Raw genomic sequence first — 21,279 nt, forward strand, 5'->3', positions numbered from 1 at the left:
AAGTCACCAAGGGGCCAGAGCAGATCTGTTTCTCTAAGATGGGCAGTCCAAAGAGAAAGCAAATGGGGAGCTAAAAGGACTGGGTGCTTCTTAATTTGAGGCCTCTATAAACAATTAAGAATCCTTTCTATGAGTAAAGAGAGAAATAGGCACTGAGAAGAGCATGGATATCACTTTTAAGCAAGAAAATATATCCTAAGTTGTTTTTGTGAGAAGCTTAGCTGTCTCAAGTAAGTCTGCAGCTCAGCTTTTCAAATCCAAAATCATAAGATTCTGATGGCTTATTTAAAAATGCTAAAAACCAACAACTGTGGACACACCACAGTGTCACAGTTTAATCTAAGCTCCCTGGCTGTGTGAAAGATGGTGGAGAGGTTGTCAAGTACTTTCAAGTTAATTGGCATTCACTGGCTTCTTGTGTCAGGGATCAGGGTTTCCTCTGATACAGCACTCCAGCTGAAACATACAGTAGGCAACTAACATTTCGCTTGTAAAGCACTCAAATCTGCAGGTACCATTCCCATAGCATTTCCTGTGTATTTCTGATGACAGTGGATTCAAGTCTGGAAAGAAGATGAATGCAAAAACAATTATTTAGTCCAAAGAGTCGCAAACAGCATTAGTACCTCCATTTCTATCAAACTGGATTCCAAGGAGACGTGATTATAATGATTGATTCTACAATTGAAAAAAGATTAAGTAGTTCTATGAATTGAATTGTGTTTACTTTATCCCTCATCCTCCATTCATATGTTGAAACCCTCAGCCCTAATGTGGCTGTATTTGGAGAGAGGGATTCTAGGAGGTAATTAAAGTGAATTGCAGCTCTAAAGATGGGCCTCTTAGACACACAGAGAGGTTGGTTGTCTAAAAGCTAGGAAGAAGCTCTCATCAGAAACTGAAGCAGCCTGCAGTTGATCTGGACTGTCCAGCCTACAGAACTGCGGGAAAATTAATTTTGCTGAAACCACACAATCAGTTGTATTTTGTTATGGTAGTCTGAGCTAAGACAATCTGTAACTGGGAGTTTGCCCAAATTGGTAAATTAATCTACTTTAAGAAGGTTACCTATGCATGTAGGCATTCCCTGATTCTTTAATTATGTATTCATTCTCAAACCAGTTTTTATGAGTTGAGTGCAATGCAGACATTAAACTCAAAGAATTTTCAGTCTAGACAAAGAGAGAAGAAACACAAAATATCTATGAGAGAGGGGAAGACAATCATTTGCAACATAGAATGGTATGATGAGTTCAGAGTAGGCCAAAATCTATTCTGAAGATTTAGAACATCTTATTGGGACCCAAGGCATTTTGAGCTGAGCTTACAATTTTATAGACATGCTACTCTGTAGAATTATCAAAATATGGATATTTATTTCCATATGTAAGAAAGTGTTAAGAGGAAAAGAGGGTCAAATATTTGGTTATCTGTAGAAATTGTGAGTCAACCCATATCCTGTGCAAGTCATCGTGCCCTCAAAGTTAATTGTCCAATAGGGAAAAAAAGGGATCAGGGTTATGTACCTGGCAAGATGGAAGCCCAGGGAGATGAAGTGAAGTGGTCTACATACAAGGCAAGGAATCTATGGAAATGACAAGCTTTGGGAATGTATAAGGCACTAACAGGAATATTGTAGACTATCTCATTGGTTGTCTAGAAGCCATGGATCCATTGCCATAAAACATAGTGGAATTGGTCCCATCAACAGCTTCAAGAGGCCTGGATTGTATGGATTCTTAAATCCAGCCTATTGAGTCACATGGCCAGAAACTGCTTAGAGATTACTTGAGCGTAGATGAGAAATTAAATTGGACCCTACAACATAATGGGTTTGAACTGATTCAACAGCACTGAGTGAAGAGAATATTCAAGAGAGACTTAAAAATTAGTAATGAATGTGGTCAAACTAAAGTATGAGGCCAGTCAGAGTTCTCCCTTGTCTCCCTGATCAAACATTTCTTTTAGTACATAAAGCTCACTAATTGTCTTGGAACAAGTCGTTCCAGATCTGTTTCTCCACATATCTAAGGAATCTACAAGTAACAAATTAACTATAAGTAATTTCAGTAAATTAGAAAGCTAACAAATTGTGCTATCACTATTTTCTGGTTTTGACTATTATGCCTAGACATGGTCTTATATTAATAGTGGCAAAACAGGATGGGGTATTACTAATGAAAATATTATGATAAATCTCGGGAGTCAGGCACTGTACCTGTTATGTATAGGTCTGTTCTATACATCATCACATTTAATCCTTGCAGGACTCCAAGGTTAGTATTATTTCCACTTTGTGAATGAAGAAACTAAGGTTCAGAAAAGCTTACTTTTGCCTAAAGCTGCACAGCTAACAAGTTGGAGAGCCAAGATTCAAGCTCAGGTCTTGCTAACATCAAATCAGTTGATGCTCTTCCTGCTTTGAAAATGAAACGGTCCATGGTGGGAGGACACTCATAGGTTTGCTTAGTGGAATTGCTCTTCTAGACAAATGACACCCCAAGAAGATTCTCCTTTTACCTGCCAGTGCTGGGTCCCAAAAGAAGAGCAAGACAAGAACAATGACGAGAGGCTTCATGGCTGGGAGCTTCTGTTGAGGATGGTGGTGGCAGGGTGTGACACTGGCTGTCAGAGTGCAGAAAGGGAAGGTTGAGCACACTGTCCCACAAATGTCCCAGGTCTGGGGTATGCCTTGCTCCGGATAGATATGCTACACTGATCTTCCCCGAGGCAGTGGAGTTGGCAACGCTTATGTGAGGAAAAACCAGACAGCCCTTTCCCCTTTGACCACTTCTCCTGTTGACAAAGGCACTGCTCCCCAACCTGGGTTTCCCAAAAGTATGACTGGAGACCTGAGAACAAGACTGTTTCTTTTTCAAGCCAATAAAATAAATTTTTTGTATTTTTATGTTACGATAAAAATTAAATGCTAATTTTAGAAATTTTATAAAATACTAAAAACAACAAGGGAAGAAACATTAACACATGAGCTTCATCTCTCAGAAACAACCTGTGTGTTTCTTATGGAAGTTTTAATAAATGCCTAGTTTATTATTTAATATTTTGTTTTGCATAGTTCTAAACAATATACTTAGATATGCTGCTTTTGTAGCATGATAAATACCTTAAATATTTTTTGGTCTCATTATAAACTCTTTATAAGTGGTATTTTAAAAAGCAGCATAATATTCTGTCAAGGTCATTTTTTATAACTATCACTATTTTAAAAAATCCTTATTGGGGTGCATGGGTGGCTCAGTCAATTAAGCCTTCGAGTCTTGATTTTGACTCAGGTCATGATCTCACGGTTTGTGGGTTATAAGCCTGGGTCTCTGCTGACGGTGTGGAGCCTCCTTAGAATTCTCTCTCTCTCTTTCTCTCTCTTTCTGCCCCTCCCTTGGTCATGCTCGCTCTCTCTCAAAATAAATAACTAAACTTAAAAAAATCTTTACTGAGATAGGACATATAAATTTAAATATTAAAAAGTACAATTTGATAAGCTTTGACACATATACTTTTGTGAAACCATCATCACATTCAAGATGATGAACATACTGTTACTCTAACCATTTTCAAGACCTCACAGCTTTAGTGAGGTATAATTTACAAATGAAAGTTGCTAATGTTTAAGCAGTAAAATGTGATGATTTGAAGTACATATACATTGTGAAATGATTACCACAATCAAATTAATTAACATATCTATCACCTCACATACAGTTTGGGTGCATGGGTGGCTCAGTGGCTAAGCTGTTAAGTGTTAAGCCTCCAACTTGGGCTCAGGTCATGACCTCATGGTTGGGGTGTTCTAGCCCTTGCTGGGCTCTGTGCTGACAGCTCAGAGTCTGGAACCTGCTTGGGATTCTGTGTCTCCCTCTTTCTCTGCCCCTCCCGTGCTCACACTCTGTGTCTCTCTCTCTCTCAAAAATAAACAAACATTAAAAAATTTAAAAAATAGTTACAATTTTTTTGTGAGAGTATATGATTTACTTGCTTAGCAAATTTCAATTATTCAATATTTTAATAACTAGTCATCATACTGTACATTATGTCCTCAGAATGTATTTTTATAACTGAAAGTTTGTTCCCTTCGACTAACATCGTCCCATTTTTCAAATTCTGGCAATATCCACCTTACCCTCTGGTTCTAAGATTTTGACATTTTTGAGATTTTGTGTTGTGAGATCATATAGTATTTGTTTATATATGGCTTTTTTAATTTAGCATAATATTCTCTAGGTTTATCCATGTTGTTACAAATGGCAAGGTTTCCTTCTTTTTTTTTAATGGCTGAATAATATTCCATTGCATAAGTATACCACATCGTCTTTATCCACTTAGTATTGACAGTCACTGAGGTTGTTTCCATGTTATTTTTTACTTTTTATTTTTGACAATTATTGAAGCCTTTATTAACAAGTGTTTGCCATTTGTTGACTTTTTTTTTTTTGAAAAAAATCAAGTTGTAAACTTTTAATACAAATTAAAAATGAGGTTCTTAAAAATCTCAGCTTAACAGGATATGAAACAACTAAAAAACCTTTAAAGATGTACTGAGAAAAACCAGTTGTTTTTCTTAACACATTTGTCATTACCAAAAAGAGACATCTTTAGGTAAAAATAAGAAAAAACCCTTGCTGCATAGGTAATGCAGATAGTTCTATTTATCTGGTCAAGGGGCATAAAGCAAGCACTTAAGGTCTTCAACTCTGATCTTTTGTTCATTTCTTATTGCTGGAATTTCATATTCCTTTCTTCTTGTTGGATGACTGAACTGGATGATGGCAGAGATGGTAAGGCGCCATTTACTCAGCGCCCCCCCCCCACTCAGCCTCCAGAGCAGACGATTTCTCAGCTGGTGTACTGGCTGCTTTGATCTCTTTGCTGTCTATGGTTTAGGGTTTTCTGGGCTTCTGCTTCAGTAATTGAAGTTGCGGGGGTACCAACAATGAAGTGGCTGGCTTTGGGTCTCATCGTGACGTTCCTTATGTTCTTCATTGGCGTCCTCTCTATGCTGTCTTCGGCCAGGAGGACTCCCACAGAGTAGTGGTCTATAACGCGGATACATTTTCTGTCTTACTGGTCTACCTTGCTCTCCTGCACCCTGCTCATCAGCTCTCTCTACCACTTCTCCCTGCGCCGGAGGGTTGGAAGACTGATTGATACCCAAAGCGTCTCCACACGCAGTAAAGTGGGAACTGTCACTTGCCTTAGGGCTGGCGCTGTTGGGCCTGGCCTTAGGGAGCACTCTGTGATCCTTGGCTCTTTTCCCCACTCTCACAATTCTGGTAATTCTGGGGGCGCGGGGGAGGGGAATTGCTTAGAGGATCTCTGTGACGTGCATAGCATCCATAATGTTCATGGTCTGATTCATGTTTACTGCCTTGCACTGGGGCTCCACCAGGGCCTGTCACATTTGCTGCCTCCCCATCCCCTTCTCCTTCCACAACATTAAACCCTGCAGTCTTTCCATCCCGTGCACTGTGAAGGTACTTCCTGGGGTTATTTTGCATATGGCAGTATGCAAATACCTTGGTGTCATTCCTGTTGATGAAACCATATCTGTCTTCTTCCATGGAACCATTTTACTCTCTCCAAAACCTTGGTTGGATGACCTTGTCCTGGCTGGCAGTCACTCTGGATGTGAGGCCACCGGGGTCACTGCTACCTGTGCTGTTGCCCAGTGGAGCCCAGCTTGGTGTGTGCAGCTCTGGGGGCGGCGGGAGGCTGCTGAGCGTCTGCCTCGCTGCTGTGCTTGTGGTGGCGGTGACTTGCTTGCAGTGATGGTGACCGGGCTGGCTATGACCTCTCTCAGGTGTGATGGTAACTAGGCAGGCGGTGGTGGGGCTGCTCAGGGCTCTCTGGGATCCCCTCTTTGCTCCAGTTCCCGATGGATTTCTGTTGTTTCCATATCATGGCTATTGTAAATCATGGTGCAATAAACATGAGTGTGCAGATAACTCTTGGAGACATTGATATCGTTTCCTTTGGATGTATCCAGAAATGGGATTGTTGGATCACATGTAATTTTAATTCTTTCATTAAAGTTTGATTTAGTTTTTTAAAAGATTTAAAAAAATGTTTTATTTATTTTTGAGAAAGAGAAAGAGAGAGAGCGTGAGCAGGGAAGGGTCAGGGAGAGAGGGAGACACAGAATGTGAAGCAGGCTCCAGGCTCCGAGCTAGCTGTCATAGCAGAGCCTGAAGTGGGGCTCGAACCCATGAACTGTGAGATCATGACCTGAGCTGAAGTTGGACGCTTAACCGACTGAGCCACTCAGGCACCCCTTATTTATTTTTTTCATTAAATCTATACTGTTTTCCATAATGGCTGTACCAATTTACATTCCCAGCAATAGTGCTCAAGGGTTTCCCTTTTCTCTATATCATTGCCAACGTTTCCTGTCTCTTGTCTTTTTTATAATAGCTGTTCCAGCAGGTATGAGGCAATATCTCTCTTGTCTTTTTTATAATAGCTGTTCCAGCAGGTATGAGGCAATATCTCACTGGGTTGTGCTTTGCATTTCCCTGACTATTAGTGATGTTGAAAACTTTATTACCCTCCAGTTGGCCATTTGAATGTCTCCTTTGGAAAACTGTTTATTTGATCCTTTGCCTCTTTTTAATTAGTTTGTTATTTTTCTATTGAGTTGTATGGGCTCCTTATATAATTTTGATATTAATTTCTTATCAGACATATGATTCACAAACATTTTCTCTCATTCTTCTCATTTTGTTGATAGTTTCCTTCATTGTACGGAAGCTCTTTAGTTTGACATAGTCCACTTGTTTACCTTTGCTTTTGTTGCCTGTTCTTTTGGTGTCATATCCAAAAAATTATTGCCAAGATCAATGCTAAGAAGCTTTCTCTAGGTTTTCTGCTAGGAGTTTTATACTTAAGGGTCTTACATTTAAATCTTTAGTATATTTTGTGTTTATTGTATATTGTGTAAGGGAAGAATACAATTTCACTGTTTTCCATGGAGATATCCAGTTTTCCCAACACCCCATTTATTAAATAGACTATAGTTTCTCCATTCTGTGCTCTTGGCACTCTTGTCAAATATTAGTTTACTGAATATGTGTGGGATTAGCCCTGAGCTAGTTTTTGTGCCAGTTCCATATTGTTTTGATTTCTACAGGCTTATAATATTTGAAGTTAAGAGAGTGATGCCTTCTTCTATATTCTTTCTCAGAATTGCTTTGGTCATTAGTGGTCTTTTGTGCTTCCACAGCAGTTTTAAGATTATTTTTCCTATTTCTGTGAAAATGCCACTGGAATTTTACTAAGGACTGCATTGAATATGTAGATTTCTTTGGTTATTCTGGACATTTTGACAATATTAATTCAAATCCATAAAGACAAGATTTCTTTCCATTCATTTGTCTTCTTCATTTTTTAAATTAATATTCTATAATTTTCAGTGTAAAGATCTTTTACTTCCTTATTTAAATATGTTCCAAAGTATTTAATTCCTTTGATGCTATTGAAAATGGAATTTCTTTTTTTTTAAAGTTCATTTATTTATTTTGAGACAGAGAGAGAGGGAGCACAAGCAGGGGAGAGGCAGAGAGAGAGAGAGAGAGAGAGGGAGAGAGGGAGGGGGGAGGGAGAGAGAAAGAATCCCGAGAAGGCTCCACGCTTACAATGCTCAAGCTCATGAACCTAGAGATCATGATGTGAGCTGAAATAAAGATTTGGTGCTTAACCTGACTGAGCCACTCATGAGCCCCAAGGGGATTGTTTTCTTAATTCATTTTTCAATAGTTTTTTTGTGAGTATATAGAGATGCAAATAATTTTTCTGTTTTAATTTTGTATTCTACAATGTTACCAAATTCACTTATTAGTTCTAGAAGGTTTTTTTGGTGGAGTCTTCATGTTTTCTATACATGAACTTATATAATCTGTACACAGAGACAATTTTACTTCTTTTCTGATTTGAATGCATTTTATTTCTTTTTCTTGCCTAATTGTGACGGCTAGGACTTCTAGTATTATGTTGAGTAGAAGTGGTGAGAATGGACACCCTTGTCTTTTTCCTGATCTTAGAGGAAAAGCTTTTCACCATTGAGTATGATGTTAGCGGGGTGGTTGTCTTATATGGCCTTTATTATGTTGACGAACATTCCTTCTATACCTAATTTGTTGACAGTTTTATCATAAAAAGATATTGAATTTGTTAAACACTTCTATTGAAAGAATAACATTATCTTTATCCTTGATTGTGTTAATATGTGTATTACATTTATCGATTTGCCTATGTTCAACCATCCTTTCATATTGGGTATGAATTCCACTTGATAATGAGGTATGATCCTTTAATGTGCTCTTGAATTTGGTTAACTAATATTTTCTTGAGGATTTTTGCATTTTATTCATCAAGGATATTGGCCTATAATTTTCTTGTAGTTTCTTTGTCTGGTATTAGTGGCAGGGTAATACAGGTCTTTAAAATAACATTCCTTCTATACTTCCACTTCAGTTTTTTTTGGAATATTTGAGAAGATTTGATATTAAATCTTCTCTGTTTATTTATTTTTATTTAAGGTATTAAGTCTTCTTTAAATATTTGGTAGAATTTCTCAGTGGAACCATCTGGTCCTGGGCTTTTACTTATTGGGTGATTTTAGGATTCTGATTTAATCTCCTTGCTTGTTATTGGTTTATCAGACATTCTATTACTTTATGATTCAGTCTTGGTACATGATGTGTTTCTGGGAACTTTTTTCTCCTAACTTATCTAACTTATTAGTATACAATTTTTCATAGTAGTCTCTTATGTTTGTTTGCATTTCTGTGGTATCTGTTTTAATGTCTATTTTTTCCTTTATAATTTTGTTAACTTGAGTCATTTTTTAGTTTCTTTGGTTTAGCCAAATGTTTGCCAATTTTAGTTTTTAAAAAATTGCTTAGTTTCATTGATATTTTCTATTGCCTTTCTAGTGTCTAATTAATTTATTTTCAATCTAATCTTCATTATTGTCTTCCACTTGCTAACTTTGGGCTTAGTTTGTTTTTCTTTTCTAGTTGAGTTGTTGGGTTAGGTTGTATATTTGAGATTTTTTTTTCATAATGTGCTTGTTTGTTGTTATGAAAAATAAGTTTTAGTGTGTGGTATGCTCATCATTTATTTCAGGATATTTTTTTATTTATCTTTTTATTTCTTTGGTCCATAGATTTTTCAGAAGAATGTTGTTTATTTTCCCCCATATTAGCCAACTTTTGGCCTTCTTCCTGCTACTAATTTCTAGTTTCAAAACATCACATTTGGGAAACATGCTTTCTATGATTTTAATATTCTTAAATTTTAAGGCTTGCTTTGTTTTTCTGACTTATTTATTCTGGAAAATTTTCATTGAGAATAATGTCTATTCTGCTGCCATTGGATAGAATGTTCTGTAGATGTCTTCTAGGTCTGTTTGGGCTAAAGTGTAGTTCAAGTCCATTATTTCCTTATTGATTTTCTGTCTGGATGATCTATCCATTTTTGAAAGTAGGGTATTAGATTCCCCTACTGTTACTCTACTCCTCTTTATTTTTGCATTCAGATCTGCTAATAATTGTTTATTTATGTGCTCTAATATTGTACACATATATATTTACAGTTGTTATATCCTCTGGGCGAATTCACCCTCTTTTTATTACATAATGACTTTGTCTTTTATTACAGTTTTTGACTTAAAAGTCTGTTTTGTCTGGTAAAAATATAGCTAGCTCTGTTCTCTTTTGTTTTATGTTTTTATAGAATGTATTTTTCCCTTCAATTGCAGACTATGAGGGTACCTAAAGCTTGTAGGCCCATATAGCTGAGCTGGGTCTTACTTCTTTATCCATTGAAACATTCTATGTCTTTTAAGTGGGAAATTTAAACCATTTACATTTGAAGTAATTTTTGAGAGGTAAGAACTTACTATACCATTTTGTCAATTGCTTTATGATATTTTTGGAGTTTTTAAATTCTTTTCCTCCTCTCTTGCTGTTTTTCTTTGTGAACTGATTTTTTATAGTGGTATTCTTTTATTTTTTTCTCTTTATTATCTATGTATTTATTATGATTTTTGCCTTGTGATTGTAATGAAGGTGACATAGTACATGTTATAGTTATAAGTCTATTTTAAGCTGATAATATCAACTTCAATTGCATAAAAAGTTCACACATTTATTTTCTTACTGTTAAGTTTATGTTGTTGGTGTTCCTATTGACATCTTTTTATATTGTGTACCCACTAACAAATTATCATAGCTATATTTTTGACCATTTTTTATTTTAACCTGTATGCTAGAATACATAGTTTCTTAATGGCATCTGGGAACTTGTTTGCTGCCTTTTGGTTAGCTGACGCTGCTTTTCGTGTTATCTTGAGATTTTAAAAGCCATACCTCTTTCTATTATCAAATTATCCTTTGTTGGCATTAAATTTTTCAGCTTCAGATTCTTAACCTTCCTTTTGCTCTAAGTTAATTTTGCTTTTTTCTCTGATCACATGAGAGTCTATAGGTATGCCTTTCCTATAGCAATTCTGTACCCACGTAAAAGCTACATTTTTCAGGAGGACATAAAAAGATATTTTGCAAAAAGTGCGACTTTTACACTTGCTGGTGTAGCTGCAAGAATGGGTTGGTGAATTTCCTTTTTAAATTTTTTTTTATATTTTTGAGAGAGAGAGAGAGAAAACAGAGGAGGGCAGAAGGAGAGGGGGAGAGAGTGTGAAGCCTGATGACCTGAGCTGAAATCAAGAGTTGAATGCTCAACCGACTGAACACCTCATCCTTTTTTTTTTTTTTTTTTGCAATGATATTTATGCTGGATTTTTTCTTTATGTCTGTCTGTCTATTGGTTTCATCTTTATTTTTATTTTAAAAGTAGGAAGAAATATAAAAAGGAAGGAAAAATAGGATTTGGGAGGCAGGATGGTGGAGAAGTAAGGAGCCCCATTACCTCCACCCTCCCGCAATTATCAAACAGAAGAATTAAAAGCCACAGCTTTCTGATCTCCAAGAACATAGATGTGTGCACAGACCCTTTACTGACAGCAGCTTAATGGATGCCTGAGTGAGTGTGAACTGGGACCGGAGACTTTGGGGGAAGGAGCGCCAGCCCAAAGCAGAGCAGGGAGACAAAGCACCCAGAAGCTTGGCACTGGGCCCGCAGGGAGTCGTGTGTCCAGAGGCGCACAGATTTGCAGAGAGCCTTGCATGGGACCACCGTGCAGGGCGGTGAAGAGACCAGGGGAAGAGAAGTAGAGACTGAATTACTCATAGTGTAATCTCTAGAGAGGGGACACCTCACCTGGGACTGAGAGCCGCTGGGTACGGAGAGAGAAATCCGACCCCTCAGTGGGCTTGTTGTCCCTTGGGCCCGGCAGCTCCTCGACTTCAGGTGGAGCCAGGGGAAAAAACTGGCTTCACAATCCCCTTACTCAATCCCGGCCAGAAAGCCACTCGCCTGCCAGAGATTTTAACTGTGGTGGAAATATCAATTGCGTGGGCAAGGACTTAGAAACCTGGAACAATTAGACCCGCCTGAAGCACAAGGAGGTTGGACTCAAGAGAGTGGCTGGCAACACATGGTCTGAAGGGGGCTAGGGGTGCTGCCATTCTCCCCACATCCACTAAGGCAGCGCCTCGGGGAGTCTGGGAAAGACCAACATTTAGGCACTGCTGTGCTTAGATCAACTCTTACCATCCAGATAATTTTTCCTTTATCTCATCCTTATCTCCCCCCTCCGCAGGTTTTATGCACTCAAACTGTCCTTTATCTCTGGCTGTTGCTGTCCTCCCCCCCCCTCGCCTGATTTTTTCCCCCTCTCTTTTCTTTCCTGTTCCTTTTTTTCTTTCCCCTCTTGGTTTGCTTCTTTACTTGTTCTGTCAGTGCATTTGTGTGCTTGTGTTCTCTGTGTGTTTGTCTGTCTGTTTTCCTTTTCAGGGCTACCTCAAGAAATAATCCAAAGCACACATAGTGGAAAGTCCCAAATACCACTGAGTAGGGAAATAAATTAATCAGAGGCATAACAAGAGAAACTGAGACACACCATTAAAAGAACATCTGAAACGACAGACCCTAGACAGTCAAAGAACCTCCTTCAGTAGAGATATACTAATAGGCACACAGTGCAGAATGAGCTTTTAAAACTGACAAGAGATAGAAAGCTAGCCAAAAGGACAAAACAAAAGAACTCTCCTCTAAAGAAACTCCAGGAAGCAATCACAGCTACAAAACTGCTCAAAACAGACATAAGCAACATAACAACAAGAATTTAGAAGCGACTGTCATAAAATTAATCACTGGGTTTGAAAAAAGCATAGAAGCCATCAGAGAAGATATTGATACAAAGACTAGGAACCTTCAAAAGTAGTTGTGATGAGTTAAAAAGGCTATAAGAGAGGTAAATAATAAAATGGAGGTTACCACTGCATGGATTGAAGAAGCAGAGAGGAGAATAGGTGAATTAGAAGATTATAGCAAATGAAGACATTCAAAGCCGAGAAAAAGCGAGTGAAATTAATACAGGAGCATGAAAGGAGAATTAGAGACCTGAGTGATACAATCAAGTAGAACAATGTCCGTATCATAGGAGTTCCTGAAGAGGAAGATAAAGAGAGAGGTCCTGAAGGGGTGCTGGACCAATTTATAGATGAAAATTTCCCCAATCTGGGGAAAGAGAAAGACATTGAAATTCAAGAGACATACTGAACTCCCCTAAGACGTAACTTGAACTGACCTTCAGCACAACATAGCATACTGAAACTGGCAAAATATAAAGATAAAGAGAGAATCATGAAAGCAGCTAGGGATAAAAGGGCCCTAACATACAAAGGGAAACCTATCAGAGTGGTTACAGACCTTTCTACTGAAACTTGGCAGGCCAGAAAGGACTGGTAGTAAATCTTCAATGCGATGAACAGGAAAAATATGCAGTCAAGAATCTTTATCCAGCGAACCTGTCATTCAAAATAGAAGGAGAGATAAAGGTGTTCCCAAGTAAACAAAAGTTGAGAGAATTCATCACCACCAAACCAGCCCTACAAGAAATCCTAAGAGGGACTCAATGAGAGAAAGGCAGCAAGGAATATAAGACACCAGAGACATCACTACAAACATGAACCCTGCAGAGAACACAATGAATCTAAACCCACCTTTTTCAATAATAACACTGAATGTAAATGGACTGAATGCTCCAGTCAAACGACACAGGGTAGCAGAATGGATCAAAAACCAAAATCCATCTATTTGCTGTCTACAAGAGACTCACCTTAGACCTGAAGACACCTTCTGATTGAAAGTAAGGGGATGGAGAAATATCTACCATGAGACTAGATGCCAAAAGAAAGCTGGAGTAGCCATACTTATATAGGAACAACTGGACTTTAAAATAAAGGCAGTAACAAAAGATGAAGAAGGACATTATATAATAATTACAGGGTCTCTACATCAGGAAGAGCTAACAATTATATACATTTATGTGCCAAATTCAGAAGCACCCAAATACATAAAACAAGTAATCACAAACAGAAGCAATCATTGATAAGAATATGCTAATTGCAGGGGACTTTAATACTCCACTTACAACAATGGATAGGTCAACCAGACAAAAAATCACTAAAGAAACAATGGACCTGAAGATAAATAGATCTATTTAGAACTCTGAAACCTGAAGCTAGGGAATTCACTTTCTTCTCGTGTGCACATGCACATTCTCCAAGACTGATCACATACTGGGTCATAAAACAGCCCTCCATAAATACAAAAGAATTGAGATCATACCATGCACACTTTCAGATCACAATGCTATGAAACTCGAAAACAACCACAGGAAGAAGGCTGGAAAACCTCCAAAAATTCGGAGGTTAAAAACTACCCTACTGAAGAATGATTGGGTGAATCAGGCAATTAGAGAGGAAATTAAAACATATATGGAAACAAATGAAAATAAAAATACAACAATCCAAAATCTCTGGGACGCAGCAAAGGCAGTCCTAAGAGGAAAGTATATTGCAATCCAGGCCTATTTCAACAAACTAAAAAAAGCACAAACTCAAAACCTAACAGAGCACCTAAGGAAACCAGAAAGGGAGCAGCAAGAGCACCCCAAACCCAGCAATAGAAGAGAAATAATAAAGATCAGGGCAGAATTAAACAAGATAGGATCCACAAAAACAATTGAACAGATCAATGAAACCAAGAGTTGGTTTTTTGAAAAAATAAACAAAATTGATAAACCTCTAGCTAGGCTCCTCAGAAAGAAAAGAGAGAACACTCAAGTAGACAAAATTATGAAGGAAAATGGATCTATTACAACAGATCCCTCAGAAGTACAAGCAATCATCAGAGATTACTATGAAAAACTATATGCCAACATACTGGACAACCTAGAAGAAATGGCAAATACCTAAATACACATGCACTACCAAAATTCAAACAGGAAGAGATAGAAAATCTGAAGAGACCCATAACCAGTAAAGAAATCGAATCAGTTATCAAAGCATAAAAGTCCAGGGCTGGATGGATTCCCAGGGGAATTCTACCAGACATTCAAAGCAGAGATAACACCAATCCTTCTCAGGTTATTCAAAAAAATAGAAATGGAAGGAAGACTTCCGGACTCATTCTATGAAGCACATATCACTTTGATTCCTAAGTCAGACAGACCCAACCAAAAAAAAGGAGAACTACAGGCCAATATCCTTAATGAATATGGATGCAAAAATACTCAACAAGATACTAGCAAATCGAATTCAATAGCATATAAAAAGAATTATCCATCATGATGAAGTGGGATTCATTCCTGGATTACAGGGCTGGTTCGATATTCGCAAATCCATCAATGTGATACATCACATTAACAAAAGTAAAGAATAAAACAATATGATCCTGTTGATAGATGCAGAAAAAGCATTTGACAAAATACAACATTTCTTCTTAATAAAAACCCTTGAGAAAGTCGGGATAGAAGGAACTTACTTAAACATTATAAAAGCCATTTATGAAAAGCCCACAGCTAATGTTGTCCTCAATGGGGAAAAACTGAGAGCTTTCCCCCTGAAATCAGGGACAGGCCAGGGATGTCCACTCTCACCACTGTTGTTTAACATAGTGTTGGAAGTCCTAGCATCAGCAATCAGACAACAAAAGGAAATAAAAGGCATCAGCATCGGCAAGGAAGAAGTCAAACTTTCACTTTTTGCAGATGACATGATACTTTACATGGAAAAGCCAATCTACTCCACCAGAAGCCTTCTAGAACTGATCAACGAATTTGGTAAAGTTGCAGGGTACAAAATCAATGTACAGAAATCGGTTGCATTCTTATACACCAAAAATGAAGCAATTGAAAGAGAAATCAAGAAACGGATCCCATTCACAATTGCACCAAAAATCATAAAATACCTAGGAATAAGCCTAACCAAAGATGTTAAAAGACCTGTTTGCTGAAAACTAAAGAAGACTTATGAAGGAAATTGAAGAAGACAGAAAGACATGGAAAAACATTCCGTGCTCATGGATTGGAAGAATAAACATTGTTAAAATATCATTATTACCCAAAGCAATTTACACATCCAATGCAATCCCCATCAAAGTTGCAGCAGCATTCTTCTTAAAGCTAGAACAAACTATCTTAAAATTCGTATGGAACCACAAAAAACTCTGAATATCCAAAGTAATATTGAAGAAGAAAACCAAAACGGGAGGCATCACAATCCTACTGTCATCATCAAGGCAGTATGGTATTGGCACAAAAACAGACACATAGACCAATGGAATAAAATAGAGAACCCAGAAATGGACCCACAAGTGTATGGCCAATTAATCTTTGACAAAACAGGAAAGAGTGTCCAATGGAAAAAAGACAGCCTCTTCAACAGGTGGTGTTGGGAGAGCTGGACAGCAACATGTAGAAGAATGAAATTAGACCATTTTCTTACACCATTCACAAAAAAAAAAAAAAAAAACTCAAAATGGATAAAAGACCTGAATGTGATACAGGAAACCATCAAAACCTAGAATCTCCTAGAAGAGAAAGCAGGAAATAGCCTCCTTGACCTCAATCGCAGCAATTACCTCCTCAACACATCCCCAAAGGCAAGGGAATCAAGAACAAAAATGAACCTTTGGGACCTCATCAAGATAAAAAGCTTCTGCAATGCAAAGGAAACAAAACAACATTAAAAAAAAAACTAATAGGCAATCGACAGAATGGGAAAAGATAGTGGCAAATGGCATATCAGATAAAGGGCTAGTATTCAAAATATACAAGGAACTCACTAAACTCCATACCCCAAAAACCAAATAATCCAGTGAAAAAATGGGCAGAAAACATGAACAGACACTTCTCCAAAGAGGACATCCATATGACCAATAGGCACATGAAACGATGCTCAGAGTCACTCATCATCAGGGAAATACAAATCAGAACCACACTGGGATACCACCTTACACCAGTCAGAGTGGCTAAAATGAACAAATCAAGAGACTATAGATGCTGGCGAGGGTGTAGAGAAATGGGCACTCTCCTACACTGTTGGTGGGAATGTAAACTGGTGCAGCTGCTCTGGAAAACAGTGTGGAGGTTCCTCAAAAAACTGTCAGTAGAACTCCCCTATGACCCAGCAATAGCACTGCCAGGGATTTACCCAAAGGATACAGAAGTGCTGATGCATAGGGGCACATGTACCCCAATGTTCTTAGCGGCACTTTCAACAACAGCCAAATCATGGAAAGAGCCTAAATGTCCATTACCTGATGAATGGATCAAGAAGATGTGGTATATATATACAATGGAGTACTACATGGCAATGAGAAAGAATGAAATCTCGCCATTTGTAGCAAAGTGAATGGACCTCAGAGGTGTCATGCTAAGTGAAATAAGTGAGGCAGAGAAGGACAGATACCATATGTTTGCACTCATAGGTCTAACAGGAGAAACCTAACAGAGGACCATAGGGAGGGGAAGGGGGAAAGAGATTTGGGGAGAGAGAGACACACAAATCATCAGACTATTGAATACTGAAAACGAACTGAGGGTTGAAAGGTGAGGGGGAGGAGGGAAGGAGGTGATGGTCATGGTGGGGGGCACTTGTGGGGAGAAGCACTGGGTGTTATGTGTACACCAATTTGACAATAAACTATTATAAAAAAAATAAAAAGGGAGGCAAACCATAAGAGACTCTTAAATAGAGAGAACAAATTAAGGGTTGCTGAAGGGGTATGGGGGGGAAGGGCTAAATGGGTGATGAGCATTATGGAGGGCACTTGTTGGGGTGTGCACTGGGTGCTATATGTAAGTGATAAATCACTAAATTCTACTCTTAAAATTGTTATTATGCTATATGTTAACTAACTTGGATTTTAAATAAAATTTTTAAAAAAGGAAGAAAAGAAAGGAAAAATATTTAAATGAAAATAAATATATTTGTGCATATTTATAGTTTAGTAAGTGATAAAGTAGATTAGTATTTGCATATGTTTTATGCATTCATGACATTCCTTTTTCTTCTTTTTTCAAATATTTCTCTGGTACAAATCCCAATTGTGAATTTTTCAAATTATCGCAAATCTCCAAAGTTTTTCCAATATATATATATATATATATATATATATTGAAAAAAATCTGTATTCTGGGCACCTGGGTGGCTCAGTCAGTTTAGCCTCCGACTTTGGCTCAGATCATGATCTCATGGTTTGTGAGTTTGAGCCCCACATTGGGCCACTGCTGCCAGTGCAGAACCAAATTTGAATGCTCTGTCCCCCTCTCTCTGCCCCTCCCCTGCTTGCTCTCTCTCTCTCTCTCTCTTTCAAAAATAAATAAACTTTTAAAAAAAGATGTGAGTAAGTGGAGCTATGCAGTTCAAACTCAGGTTGTTCAAGAGTCAATTCTATACTGTCCATTAGAGGTGAGTAACTCAAGAGGAGAGGATGACATAAAAGCATGGATACCGAGATGCTGGAATCATTGGAAGTCTTTTTAGAAGTTGCCAGCCTACATATTCATTTTTTTGGAGAAATTTCTTACAAATTTGTTAGATTTTGATTTTTGAAACATTAAAAAAATTCATTTGCTTACTTCTCCCATTTTAAAAAGTAAAAAATACTTAATTCACCATTTCCATATCCTGAATAATGTGTAGCTTTTCCCCTCGAAAAGAGACAGACAAATAGCAGGCTTCTGCATGTCAAAAGCCTTTGTTCTCTGGGGTAATGAAGGGAATTCTTGGATTCATATTTTATGATAGATTTTGGAGAATGCAGGTAAGTTAAGAGCTTATTTCTTCCCTAAACCATGTGTTGAATAAGCTAGAGGAAGAAGGATAGAATAGAAATGAAGGAATATGAACATTTTAGATATTGAGGGGAAGGGCATCACTTTGTCTCTCCAATCTTGGGATTCATATAGTGGGAGGTGAGGGAAATGGGAGCAGGTAATGGAGGACAGAAACCAGTGTTTGCTTAGGTGAGTGGCACTCAGAAAGGTGGCAAGACCATAGCATAGCACAGCATAGCATAGCACTGACTGGCTTTCTTTGGTAGATAGGCCTGAGGTAGTCTCACAGCATTGTGAGGTAGTCTTCCCTCACGCAGGTTCCCCCAGCGTGGGGAGGGAGACTGAGATGACTATAGGATGTGGGGGAGCAAGAGATAGTCCCACTGGGAATTTTTGGTAAACTAGAATGATGCTTGAGTGGCAGAATTATCCCATACACTAAAGAATGAGCCTTATCCAAAGAGTTTTTTTTTTAATGTTTATTTATTTATTTTGAGAGAGCAGAGAGACAGGGAGAGAGAGAGAGAGCCCGACGAGGGGCTCCATCCTACAAACCTTGAGATCATGACCTGAGCTGAAATCAAAAGATGCTTAACCGAATGAGCCACCAGGGTGTCCCACCCAAAAGAATTTTTAAGAATTTTATTAAGAACCATAAGCAACTTAGCAGTTGTACGGTGTCTAGTTACTCAAGACCAAGAAGGAATAATGGTATATTGTTAACATAATCAATGCTATCGCAGATATCTCCCCACTGTAAGTCCTCTGGAACTTATAAATATTTGGACAAACAACACTGAATACACTGATTTTAAATTTATGTGACATGGGGGAACGAGGCTTATAATTGGAATTAGGCTCATTTATTAAAGTTGGCTCAGATGGTTAAGTGTCAGATTTGGGGTCAGGTCATGCTCATGGTTTATGGGATCGAGCCCCGCATTAGGCTCTGTGCTGACCACTTGAAGCCTGCTTCAGATTCTGTGTCGTCCTCTCTCTCTGCCCTTCTCCCACTCGTGCTCTGTCTCCTTCAAAAATAAATTTAAAAAACGTCAAACTTTTGAAAATGTGCCCAGTGGACTGATATTCATATCCCTTGCATGACTCCATTGGGCTGAAGCATCTCTTTATTGGTACTCCCCGCGCCCCACCTCCCCTCTCCCCCAACTCCCTTCTCTTCTGTCCTTTATAGTTTAGTGAATTGTATTGCTAACCATTTCTTTGTCAGCTTTGAAATCACAATATCATCTTTCATACTTTCTTCTTATTATATCATATGGCCACTAAATTCTATCAATCCTATTTCTGAAATCCATCCTGATTATCTTCTTTCTTCTTAGTCCTCAGTACCAGAGTCCCAGTCCTAGATTACTGAAGCAGAATAGTGCTGAATAAATATATTATGTTTCTATAAGATTGTATATCTCATACATGGAAAGTATACCTTATTTTTAAAAAACACATGGAATTTCATAAATATTAATTTTAACTTAGATCACAAAGAATTTTTTAATAGGTTACAAAAGCTATAGAACAGATTACATTCTCTGACTCCATAAAATCATAGTGAACACATCTACAGCTTACACTAGGGTCACAAAGTAACTCATATAATCCCTGTAACACCATGAAGTAGGTGTCATTGCTATCTCGTTTTATAGATAAGAAAACTGATAGATATAGAGAGTCAGGGTCAGACAGTACATTGTGAGGCTGGGATATTGTGTGATAGGTGAAACAACAACATGGTTGTGGATATACATTAATGAAAGTGTAAAAGCACACACATGAAAATAGAGCATAAGTCTTTATTAAAGTCATATTTACCTTCACCTTATCATTTAAACATATAATTATCATGAATTTCATTTATCCATCATATTAATTATTCTTATATAGAAAAGAGAGTTTTAAACATTTTTAATGTCTTTTTGCAGAATCTGAAGAAGATGGAGATAGACTTTTCACCACTTTGTTTTCTTAAGTGGAATTTTCTTTGGTCTGCAACAGATGGTCCAGTCAGCACAGTATTTAACTGCATGTTCATCAGAATTGCACTTCATTCTGCAGTAATAGTTTCTTGAAGGGCATTTAGAAAAAAAGGTCCTGGCTTTGGAAAGAGAAAAAAAAATTATATTTTTTATTTGTAAATTTTAATGTCTGAAGTATTTTATAAAAAATTAAAATAACATCTGTAAAAACTTGCTCGCAAAAAATAACAAAAAGAAAGAATGCAAAAGAGAAAAGTGGAGATATTGAAGAAACATAAATGAGGATTTCTTCTACAGAGTGACAAATGGGCAGTGAGCCAAAGAGGAGTTTTTGATGAGAAGTATGACAGCATATTTCTGTGTAAAAGGGATAGTTTGTTTAAAGGTGGGGATTCATGATGCAAGAAACAATGTTCAATTTCAGCAGTGAAGTCTTTCACAAGTGAGTGGGGATGAAATCTAGTTACTAGTGGAAGGCCAACTTTATTTTTCATTTTAAAGAGTTTTGTCACAGGATGTTATAATCAGACTACTTTAGAGCATCTTCTGGTTCTAATCAGAATTTTGGTAACTGGCTTTAAAGGGTTCCTTGAGTATTTTTCTCATACTGGCTTTCAGTCAAAAGTACTACTTAGTGATTGTTTAAGAGATGTTAATTCGATGAAACAGTTTATCCTTAATAACCAAGACATCAATCCATGGGTAGCTTCTATGCTAGTTTTACTACACCTGTCTCTTGTAGCTTTGGCAAGTTTGTCTTCTGACTTTCTGTCATGTGTTTCCAAACCCAACATGAAACTCCCTCATCCCAGCTGGGCTTCTGACTGTTCTAATTCTTTAGATAAATCAAAGACCTGACCAGTGGTATAGTCTGCCATCGTAAGCAAGCTAGAGGAACTCTGTGTATTCACACAGTATTTATTCTCCAAAAGCTCAAGCAATTTGTGATCCAATGACAATTTGGAATATGACACTTGTAAGGCATAATATTGTTTTCATGTACACCAAAATCTTATATTTTATTAA

At 37.7% G+C, this 21,279-nt stretch overlaps 2 protein-coding genes and 1 pseudogene across 2 annotated transcripts in view; all 3 read right to left on the reverse strand.

Annotated features, from left to right (window-relative positions):
- Window positions 1–420: 420 nt before the first annotated feature.
- DEFB134 (defensin beta 134) lies at window positions 421–2,590 on the reverse strand. The gene is made up of 2 exons (XM_029947418.1): window positions 2,521–2,590; window positions 421–563 (listed from the first exon to the last, which is right to left on the reverse strand). The coding sequence occupies exons 1-2, from the start codon at window positions 2,576–2,578 to the stop codon at window positions 421–423; spliced, it is 201 nt and encodes a 66-aa protein (XP_029803278.1). The 5' UTR covers window positions 2,579–2,590.
- Window positions 2,591–4,805: 2,215 nt separating this feature from the next.
- LOC115300883 lies at window positions 4,806–9,280 on the reverse strand (annotated as a pseudogene).
- Window positions 9,281–20,145: 10,865 nt separating this feature from the next.
- Window positions 20,146–21,279, reverse strand: part of LOC115300892 (beta-defensin 131A-like) — a 10,488-nt gene continuing 9,354 nt past the window's right edge. Inside the window, exon 4 of the mRNA XM_029950488.1 lies at window positions 20,146–20,372. Coding sequence (XP_029806348.1) covers window positions 20,227–20,372 — 146 coding nt within the window. The 3' untranslated portion in view covers window positions 20,146–20,226. The remainder of the gene's footprint in view (window positions 20,373–21,279) is intronic.

Source organism: Suricata suricatta, chromosome 1, assembly GCF_006229205.1.
Source record: "Suricata suricatta isolate VVHF042 chromosome 1, meerkat_22Aug2017_6uvM2_HiC, whole genome shotgun sequence".
Classification (NCBI taxonomy): domain Eukaryota; kingdom Metazoa; phylum Chordata; class Mammalia; order Carnivora; family Herpestidae; genus Suricata; species Suricata suricatta.

Coding starts and splice junctions, on each gene's coding strand:
- DEFB134 (XM_029947418.1), bottom strand. CDS start 2,578: ATGAAGCCTCTCGTCATTGTTCTTGTCTTGCTCTTCTTTTGGGACCCA. Junction 564..2,520: donor TTGGGACCCAGCACTGGCAG/GTAAAAGGAGAA, acceptor TCTTCTTTCCAG/ACTTGAATCCACTGTCATCA.